This window comes from Dunckerocampus dactyliophorus, chromosome 20, assembly GCF_027744805.1.
Source record: "Dunckerocampus dactyliophorus isolate RoL2022-P2 chromosome 20, RoL_Ddac_1.1, whole genome shotgun sequence".
Classification (NCBI taxonomy): domain Eukaryota; kingdom Metazoa; phylum Chordata; class Actinopteri; order Syngnathiformes; family Syngnathidae; genus Dunckerocampus; species Dunckerocampus dactyliophorus.
The window spans coordinates 8,790,117-8,800,732 of record NC_072838.1 but is presented as its reverse complement, the minus strand read 5'-3'; the positions used below and the strand labels follow the sequence as shown (position 1 = coordinate 8,800,732).

At 43.0% G+C, this 10,616-nt stretch overlaps 1 protein-coding gene across 1 annotated transcript in view; it reads left to right on the top strand.

Annotated features, from left to right (window-relative positions):
• The first annotated feature begins 4,776 nt into the window (after positions 1-4,776).
• Positions 4,777-10,616, top strand: part of ext1b (exostosin glycosyltransferase 1b) — a 141,051-nt gene continuing 135,211 nt past the window's right edge. Inside the window, exon 1 of the mRNA XM_054763659.1 lies at positions 4,777-6,497. Coding sequence (XP_054619634.1) covers positions 5,572-6,497 — 926 coding nt within the window. The 5' untranslated portion in view covers positions 4,777-5,571. The remainder of the gene's footprint in view (positions 6,498-10,616) is intronic.

The window sequence follows — 10,616 nt, the reverse complement described above, 5'->3', positions numbered from 1 at the left end:
CTACAAATGCCACAACATTCTTGATAGCGCATTAGATTGAGGTTAAACATGTATGAGTGTAGATCCATGTGGCCAGGATACGTGCTGCTTTTATGTAAATCTTCCGTCATTGACAAAGCCATTTTATCACAGCAATGCCACACTCTCACCGGGTGTGCCGACAAGGAAATGTCATCAGCACAGTGATCCTTTTGTTTGTATCCATGCCCTTCATGAGAATTGGCTATTCATAGGGTTTATTTCGCAGGGTATCACAGATGGTCATCTCGATGTACCCTCGTATCGCCGCTCAAATACGCATATACTCAGGTAGGATTAAAAAGGGGAATTACTCCAGGATGGAAACATTTGCAGTCTTTGAAAAACCACATAACCCAGAAAAGGAAGGGAAAGGCTGCATGTTGTATTTCCTTAATACAGTTATCCCACGCCACTGTGGTTAACTGCAGCCTATTATTATTTTTTTAAATGCATATTTTTGACCAAATTAAGCATTTTCAAGCATAAGAATGGCTAAATTAACTAAAATACAAATTTAAGGCATTCAGAAGACACATTCAAAGACGCTGTGATATATGTAGTATGCTACACTGGTCACTAGGTGTCAGTAAGGCCACTGTAAAGTTTGATGAGACACACAAGCACCAGACTTGAGCGCCGGAACAACAGGCTATGATTGCAGTTTGGAATTATCTCACAACAGGCACAATAATCCCTAACGTGGGACATGCTGTTGCAGCCATAACCCATGCCAAGCTAAAACTCAACTCTGAATACCCAACGTCACTTCCTGTCGGCGCCCCACTCAGCTTCTCTGACACTGGAGCACATTTACAGCAACACACACAAGCACCTGTCTTTTTGCTGTTTTTTTTTGTTTAATTATATTTCCATTCTAATTTTCCATGTGCCTCGGTCCAAGAAAAAACGAGCTACCAGCCGCCAATGGCCCCCAGACTTTAGATACCCCTGGTCTAACTGAAGAAAGACGAAACATGTTCTACTAAAAAGTGCATCGGCTTGTAACTGTTGATGCACTGACTGCCTATTAAAGTACAAGTTATTGAATGCTCTGCATTTTACATAAACAAGTGGACGCGTGCTGCTTTTGTTGCTCAAAGCATGTAACTTGTCAATGTTGTGCGTTCCCATTGTCACTGCCACTGCTACAACAACAACTATGGTGTGAAACGTTAGCTCAGCTAATCAGCTCCAAGCCAAGGCCCTCTGTTCAGGCTAACCATGTTGCGATACCTACCAGACTGCATCTTGACTCGGAAGAGGAGTAATGTCGTCCACTGATTCAGCCATTCACTGATTTCATGTCTAGAGGGCTCTAATAATGTTGGAATTTAGAAGGTTGTAAACAGGTACTATGAAAATATTCCATTTATAAATAAGCAATGCTACCAAGCTTATCATGGGTCTTGAACCAATTAACCGTGATAAACGAGGGATCACTGTACACTGACATACTTTGTAGGAATTATCTTTTAGAATTTCAGAATTCCAGGATTAAAGGCATGTATCATTTTTGGGAGACCAACTATCGTTTTTCCACGCAAAAACCAGTCCCAATTTCCATATTTTCCAATGTCCCATCTATTATTATATGTCTGGCAATGTTTTTAGCATGTTTTTAAGCATCGTTTTGCAATTCCACAACCCTAACGAGTGTTTGACTTCAAATATTCCGCTATGTGAATATGTCTATAATGCCATCACGTGAAGAAAATCTCTAGTAATACCTCAAGAGCTTCTTCTTCATTTATTCCCACATTTATTTTGTGCAACATACTTGGAAATATGCAGTAGTTTTCAAGTGTGCTGTCTAAAAAGTTTCTGCAAAACGCTAAAATGTCACAAGCCTGTCAAGAGGCAGTTGGAGTAAGTTTGCCGGACTTTTTCACAGTGCTTGTTTAAACTTTCAGAGCAATAATAAAACTTTGAGAATATGCAAGCGTAAACTGTCACAAAGAATCCTTATCACACAGGCCTCACATTCTCTCCTCAGCCAAATCTTTTGTGATGGACTTTGTAGCAGTGGGTAAGAACCATGGACCATGGACTGAATACAGTTGTGGTCAAAAGTTTTGAGAATGACACAAGTGGTGGTTTCAGTGTTTTGAAGATCTTTTTGTCAGATGTTGCTACTGTATGTTACTATTTTGTTCCCCAAGCCACTTAATTATCCCTTTTGTCCTTGGAAAAGGCATTGTTCATCACCAAACTGTTCTTGGATGGTTGGGAGAAGTTGCTGTCAGAGGCTGTTTTGGTACTATTCTTTATTCATGGTTGTGTTCTTAGGAACGCACGTTAATGGTCTCAGGATGCTTCACTGTTGGCATGACACAGGACTGATGGTAGCGCTCGCCTTTTCTTTTCTGGATAGCCTTTTTTCTGGATGCCCCAAACAATCAGAAAGGGGATTTATCAGAGAAAATGACTTAATTCCAGTCCTCAGCAGTCCAATCCCCGTATCTTTTGCAGAATACCAGTCTGTCCCTGATGTTTTTCCTGGAGGAAAGTGGCTTTTTTCGCTGCCCTTCTTGACACCAGGCCATCTTCCAAAAGTCTTCACCTCACACTCACACCTGCCAGCTACAAGCACTGCATTAGTGGTGCCCCAGTCCCACAACGAGACCAACTTTTTGGGAAATAGACCAAACGCTTGCTGGACTTTCTTGGGTGCCCTCTTTCCGTCTTCACAACAATTGAACCTCTTTCCTTGAAGTTCTTAATGATCTGATAAATGGTTGGTTTAGGTGCCATCCTACTAGCAGCAATATGCTTGCCTGTGAAGCCCTTTTTGTGCTAAACGATAACAACTGCACGTGTTTCCTTGCAGGTAACCATGGTTAACAGAGAAAAAACAAAGATTTCAAGCACCACCCCATTTTTAAAGCTTCCAGTCTGTTATTCTCACTCAGTCAAGATGAGCAAGTCATCTCCAGCCTTTGTCGTTGTCAACAGTCTCACTTATGTTAACCAGAGAATCACTAACATGATGTCATCTGGTCTTTTCATGGCAGGGCTGAAATGCAGTATAAATGTTTTTTTCTGGGATTAAGTTCCTTTTTAATGACAAAGAGGGACTTTGCAATTAATTGCAATTCATCTTATCACTCTACATAACATTCTGGAGTATATGCAAATTGCCATCATATAAACGGAGGCAGCAGAGTTTGTGAAAAAGTATATTTGTGTCATTTTCAAAACTTGTGGCCATGACTGTAATAGCACCCGGGCCTTTTGGTCACCAACATATTCCAGTGATGAGTGCTGGCCAGCCACGGGATCCTGGCTCATCTCCCAGCCAGCCCTACTAATTAGTGCCCCTCTTCTGAGCTAATTGGCCGATAAAATACGAGGATGGCCTTTTCACCCTGCCCGAGTATTGTGCCACCAAGGCGCAGCAAGGAGGATTATGTAGCTTTATGAAGCATGGTGACACTCACAAGATGCACTCCTTCGCTATTAATTTCTCTGTCAAATGGGTCACCAATGTCTTCAAACTTTGGTCTTTGTTTTGTGAGTGTAAACAGAAGAAAATCACTCTCTAATTCTCACCATTTTAAAGCAGGGTTTTACTTTTTTAGGCACACTATTAATGCATACTGTTTTTTTTTTAAATGTTCTATACTGATTATAAATTTAGTTTACGCTCTGCTGTATGTTTGGCGTTGCACACCACACAGAATCAGGTGGGGGCATGAAAATGGTGACTTCAGAAGCACCAATCAGAACTTTGTCTGAGACATACTGTGTGTCAGGCCCTTTTGGACTAAAAGCCAGCCTGCACTTGAAAAAGGCTGAGAAGATCTTTGAAGATGGATTTCAAAATAGGGAGTAACTTTTCAGTCACCCTTTATATACAAAGAATGGTTATGTCCTTCATATTCTTTTACGTAGAATTACTGGCCACTTGTTTAGGCATGCATACTGCCTACATACGCCAATATCTAAGACTAAAAAAACTAATAATAAAACTAACTAGTATTTTTACTGCTTTAAACTGCACTGTAACCTATTGAGAGGCATTTCTAATATAATAACATATCATATTTTAGTATATTGTTGCACAAGGTCAATCCCACCCAAAAGTTAACTCAAGACACTTTTTTTTATTACCTTTTTGATACAGCTCTTGTGTTATGTTGCATTGATTTTTTTAAATAGATAATGATGTACATTCAACAGTATCAACGTCTACTAAAATTAAGGAGAAATTGTAGTAGTAGTAGTAGTAGTAGTAGTAGTAGTAGTAGTAGTACTTTATTAATCCCACAGCAGGGAAATTCACCTGTTACAGCAGCAAGCAAGATACACAAGTAAAGAATGCATAGTGACATAGTGAATACAAAATGGTATGTACTTACGTACAAAATGTATGATACTTCTTAGATTGTGTGGTCATAATATTTTAGCTGGTCAATGTGCATCCAAACACAAAATAATCACTGTAACAGATGTATAATTTTCTGCCAGTCACTGAGGCAGCAGGAGGAAGAGCAAAGGTGATGATCCAGTCAGAAAGTGTGCAAACATTACGCCTGAGTCATATCAGCCTGCAACTTGTGGTCTCAGCAGAGGGTGTCATGCCCCCTGGCACCTCTCCAAACAACCTCCATAGCTTTACAATTAGATGATTTGCACATGCGGAGCACTCGGGTTATGAATGGGTGCGTCTATCCAAGTCCCGCCTTATCCGCTTCCAGACGGACCAATCAGCGGCGGCGGCGAGCGTGGATGGGACGTCACGTCAGTCGCCGTCTTGTCGGGATTGGAATGTGAGCCACTAACAAACGGAACAACTGAGCACTCGGAAGTCGGTCAGTGGGGCTGAGGAATTCCATCATTTTCCCCCAGCATTTTCAAGCGAGGTCAGCTTTTCTCAGCCGGGTGTCGAGCGGAGAACTTGGCGCAGCGAATGAGCTTTATCTTCTATCTCAGAGCGTCTTGTAGATGGGGAGAGAAATGCAAGGATTCGTCAGGTTATGCCGGTGCCGCGTTGCCTGTTCTCGGAGAACCATGGAGTGATTCGAGGAAGGGAGATCCAGGACTGATCACGCCGAGACATTTGGGTCGAAGCGCGGCGGATACGCTGACTGGGCTTTTCCGCTCTTTCTCAATGTATTCTGCCGAGTTAAACATCTAACCTTTCCGCCTAGGGGACCCTCGGGGACCCCCGCTGCTGTTTACCCGCAGAGAGCGACTACCCAGGCGGACACTTTTCCATATGAAAAGCTCTGAATGAGAGTGTGGAGAAACGCTGTGGAAGAGATTGTGACCCAAAGGGTTCGGGTGGCACTCGTCTTTTTAGGTGCACCCAAGCCCCTTGGACATGCTGGGACTCCAGAGAAGCGTGAGAAAGGGACCACACTTTTAAAATCGCCCACATGCGCTGGATTAATCGCTGCATTTGGGAACCAAATACGCAGAAGGGGGTTTGGGGATCCTTGGAGGAGGGAGCCGGAGGATGGAGCCGTGTAACCGGGATTGCTGAGAGCCTAACTTCGGGCCACTTTGCTAATCTTATTCCCAACCAAGTTGCATTTGTTCCCAGGACACATGCAGGCCAAAAAACGCTACCTGATCCTGCTCTCAGCCGGGGCTTGTCTGGTGCTTTTCTACCTCGGAGCGGTTCCGCTTCCAACAGCGAGCAGACACCGGCATGGGTACAGACCCGATCACCCATGGCCTCACTTCTCTGACCCTTTACACCCCTTCGTGCCGTGGGATCACACTGACACGGATGAGTATAACGTGCACACATCTGTGAGGCAGAAGCGGGTTGTGAACACCAGTGTTTTCAAAGGCAAACGGTGCCGGATGGATTCATGTTTTGACTTTTCTCCGTGTAAAAAGAATGGATTCAAAGTTTATGTTTACCCGCAGCAGAAGGGAGAGAAGATCTCAGAGAGTTATCAGAACATTTTGTCCACTATTGAGGGGTCTAGGTTTTACACCTCGGACCCCGGTCAGGCGTGTCTGTTTGTGCTTAGCTTGGATACCCTTGACCGGGACCAGCTGTCTCCACAGTACGTCCATAACCTGAAGAGCAAGATCCAAAACTTGCCCCTGTGGAATGATGGCAGGAACCATCTCATATTTAACTTATATTCTGGGACGTGGCCGGACTATACGGAAGACTTGGGCTTTGACATTGGCCAGGCGATGTTGGCCAAGGCCAGTATTGGCACCGAGAACTTCAGACCCAACTTTGACGTCTCAATCCCCCTTTTCTCCAAGGAGCACCTGAGGAACGGCGGAGAGAGGGGTTACCTTAAGTATAACTCAATCCCGCCTTTTAGAAAGTACATGCTGGTCTTCAAGGGGAAGCGATACCTCACCGGTATCGGTTCGGACACCAGGAATGCCTTATATCACGTCCACAACGCGGAGGATGTGGTGCTGCTCACCACCTGCAAGCATGGCAAAGACTGGCAGAAGCACAAGGACGCACGCTGTGACAAGGACAACGCAGAGTATGACAGGTAAGTTTGGATGCACCTCTGAAGCTGTCGGACATAATCAATAGTGCTCATTTGTGTGGGTGTCAGTTCTGGTGGGTTTCTAGTAATCAACTAGATTAACCCGAGGAGTTATAATTGTCCTCTGCTGCAGGTAATAGCACCACAAAGCCACTAAAATCTGAAGAACTCCTCCAAGTCAATTTGCTCCTTGAACAGCTCTTTTTTTCTTTCTTCTAGAAGCTTAGAATGAGTGAAGTGTCTGCCTGTGTGCGTATTAACATGTTGGGCTCAGTCATGAAGGTATTTAGTGCAAATAAATAAGTCATAATGGTTTAATGGTTTCATTATCGCTCCGAAAGCATCCTCTTGTTTAGTCATCCCCCAAGGTTAGCTGATTACCTCTAAATTTGAAGGTCTAAAGTTTGTCTAGGTGATAATCATGATTCCCTACAGGATGATCAGATGCTGTATTTGAAATGCTGTTGGGCATGTTGTGGGGGTCATGGTTGTATATAGTTGTATGACAGCAGCCCAACCAACACAACCTTTGTGAGCCCACAGATTGGCTTGTGTTCTGTCAAACCCCAGAGAGGTGCAGAAGAAAGCGGTGCTGTCAGATGTTATAGTAACCTAATGCTATTGTCATTTACTGGTGCACTGAATAAAACAAAGAAAAACACAACAGCAAATGAAAACCCCAAAATGAATACTGACTCTGACTCACCATTGGTACGATAACGTGCTTTGATGTGTGTGGGTGACAGCCGTTTGTTTCTTTCAGTTTACTTCTGTGCCTTGGCAATGCTACCTTGTTTTTCCCGTTGCTCACCTGTAACTGCATCCTGTAAAAAGATTTTCAGTGGCAATCATTATTGACGTGCTGTTTGCAAAATATTCTATTTTCCTGCTACCTTCCTTCCATCATGGGCGTTAATTAGCGTGGGAAGCGCCTTGAACGCCTTCTGTTTTGCTTCTAAATAGGCCTGTCACGATAATCGATACATCGATTAATCGAACGATTGGAAAAAACAGATTGATAATTACGACATGTGCATGTATGCGTGTTTGTCCGTCTACCTGTGACACACAGGCTGGATGACAAGAGGGTTCACTCTGTCATGAACAGAGAGAGTGGGATCCCATTCCATTCAGCCTCTTTGTGGAGGCAGGGCTACTAGCTCCTAGCTGTTCTATGCTCTCTACTACCTATGCCATAGGTAGTAGAGCGCATAGTACCCATAGGCATATGCCAATTTCTATGGCATATGCCTATGGGTACTACCCTAGCTGCAGTTAGCTCCGTGAGCCAGCATACGCTAACATGAATGACAGCACAAAAGCGAATGCCACAGCCACAGTTTGGGCATATTTTGGTTTTAAACAGAATTAACACGGTGAGCGCATGAACACCGACGCCCCGACACGGACAGTTTTTTCAGCTGGGAAAAAAAAAACACTGGTGGAGTTGCTTGGGCAGCGGCGCCTTTGTTCCAACAGTCAACTCTTACTGAGGCGTTGGGCTGGCAAATATAAACAAAGCCGTTCAAAATGGTGCGCGCTAACAGAGTAGACAGTGTCGATGGCTACATTGCAAAAACATACATACACGCAACGTCTGTGTCAAGCTAAGGTGGCTCACACAGGTACACCGGCGTACACTATACTTGAGTACCATCTAGTGGTTCAAATGTGAATGACACCTCTCATGACTACAATGACTGGAAAAACGAGTCTAAAAATTGTTGCGATAATATCGAATATCGACGATAATTTGTAGCAACATTATCAACCAGGAAAATTTGTTAACGTGACAGGCCTACTTCTAACAAGCACCAGCTGCAAAGCAAGAAGCTAGGGCATAGTTAAGGGGGCAAATTACTCCAATCTGAATAAAATGGTAAGCTAATTACAGTATGCATTGATATTCAAAAATCACGTTGTGTCCAATTATCATTGTTGTTATCACTGATGCGAATGTTTTGAGTGCAAGGGTTTTGTTTTTGCCCCTATTGCTCATGAACTTAACATTGGACAGCTATATTTTTACATATTTTTTTCCTGGGATTAATGGTGGTGGATACATGGTGATTGAAAACTGCAAAAAATAAGCAAGTTTTGAGTGCACTTCAACTTAAAATTTTGACTCCATTGTCGGGTTTTTAGTAAACAATTTGGTATGGTATGGTATGTTTATTTGTTTCACACATGCGCAACGAGTTACATGAAGGCACTTCACATGGATACATTTGCACAATTCAACATGACTGAAAAGGAGTAGGAAGAAGCAGAGCTTATATTTAATCCTACCCCTTCCCCATGTCTATTACTGCTACTTCACACCGTAACTTTTACTTGTTGACACTTACATTATTTCACTTTCCGGCGTTTGTCATTTTTTTCTACTTCCTGTATGAAAGGATGGTGTTAAAAAAAATCAAGACGCAAATAGGAGTTAAAATAATGACACTATGAACCTTGTGCCGTATTAAGGAAATAAATAACATTTGAAAAATGTTAAATTGGAAATACATTGTTAATAATAAATAGGAATACATTTTCATTGAACTTGATGTAGGTTTTGCAGTTGGCGCTCCATTTGCTTTGACTTCTCCCCTGCTTTCGTAGGTCGCGTGCCTTCTTGGCAGTGTCAGCATTGCGTTTTGTCAGGTGCTCTTTGATGTAGACGTTTGTTTCTTTCAGCTTACTTCTCTGCCTCAGCAATGCTCCCTTGTTTTTCCTGTTGTTGAACTTTGATGATGATGACAGGTGTTGTGTTGTTATTCCTGCCAGACATTGGGAAGCATGTATCCATTTTGTTCACATCCACATCCACATCCACCCCCTTGGACTGCATGAGGTTGGTCACCTGTTGCTCTGTTGGAGCAGCAGCTTGTCTCCGTGATCAGCATTGCCATACGACCTGCGTGTTATGTGAAGCACGGTCACAATTACATTGTTCATGCGCGTCGACTGCTTCAAATCATTCGCTCTGCACGTCATTTGCGATATAATGTGATCGTTTTCATCATTTTGTTTCTTTAGAGCTTCCACGTTTCCTTCCAGCCCATCCATTTGTTTCCGAAGTGATGCATTTTCATTCTTCAAATCCTTAATGCCTTTTGTTAGGGATTTCACATCTTCATGCTGTTTATGTATTTTGCTGTTTAGCTCCATCTTTATATCATTCAACATCGGTTATCTCCTGTAGTGTACCTGGTTCCTGGCTGTAGTTGCGGGGCCAGAAATAGAAGCAGACGCTAACGTTGGTAATCAATACCTTTTGAAGAATAGCAACAGTTAGCTTGTCTTGATAGCGATTGTTAGAACTCGACGTAACTTTTTTAAGCGAGTTAGTTCCTCACGCTAGATGATATACAAGCTAGTGGTGTCAGTAAACAGATCTGTTCCATTTGGAGAAGGTGCAATCACCCTTATTTCCAAAATTGATATGCATTTACAACTACAAATACATTAAAATGTAGTTTTTTTTTTTTTACAAAACTATTTTAAAAAACATGTTTATGTGTCCCACCCACGGACCAGTACTGGGGCACAGCCCGGTAGTTGGGGGCCACTGGGACGCTGTCCCGCTCCCCTGGTCTGTGAGACCTCGGTTTGATCTGTATTAATCAACCTGCAGATCCTGCGCCCTTTAAAGCCTGGATAAACTCAGGCATGTGATAACAGCACTTGTCGACGTTGTGCCTTGTGGGTGTGGGTGTGCACCTGCACCTGTACACACACATGCCTCGTCAAGGTTAAGGGGAGACTTGAGAAAGTAGGAAAAATAACCTTACAAATATTTCCACTCAGGTAAAAGAAATATATATATTCAGGATCCTTAAGTAGCATGTTTGACTCAAATCAGGTAGCCTCACATGAGCCAGGCATTAGCCGTCAGTGGTGAAAGTTGAATAGACGCCTGTATGAAAGCAACTGCTGAAATGGTGAGAGAGCATTACAAAAGACACCGATGCGGTCCTGCCTTTGCAGAGTGCCATGAAGGTATGAAAGATCTCATGCGTTATTTGGTTCTGTGTAAACACGCAACGCGGCATAATGGTGGGCACATTATTTTAAGGTAGTATTGCAAAATCTCTTAAAGCTCCCGCTCGACAAAAAAATAACAACTAACCCAAA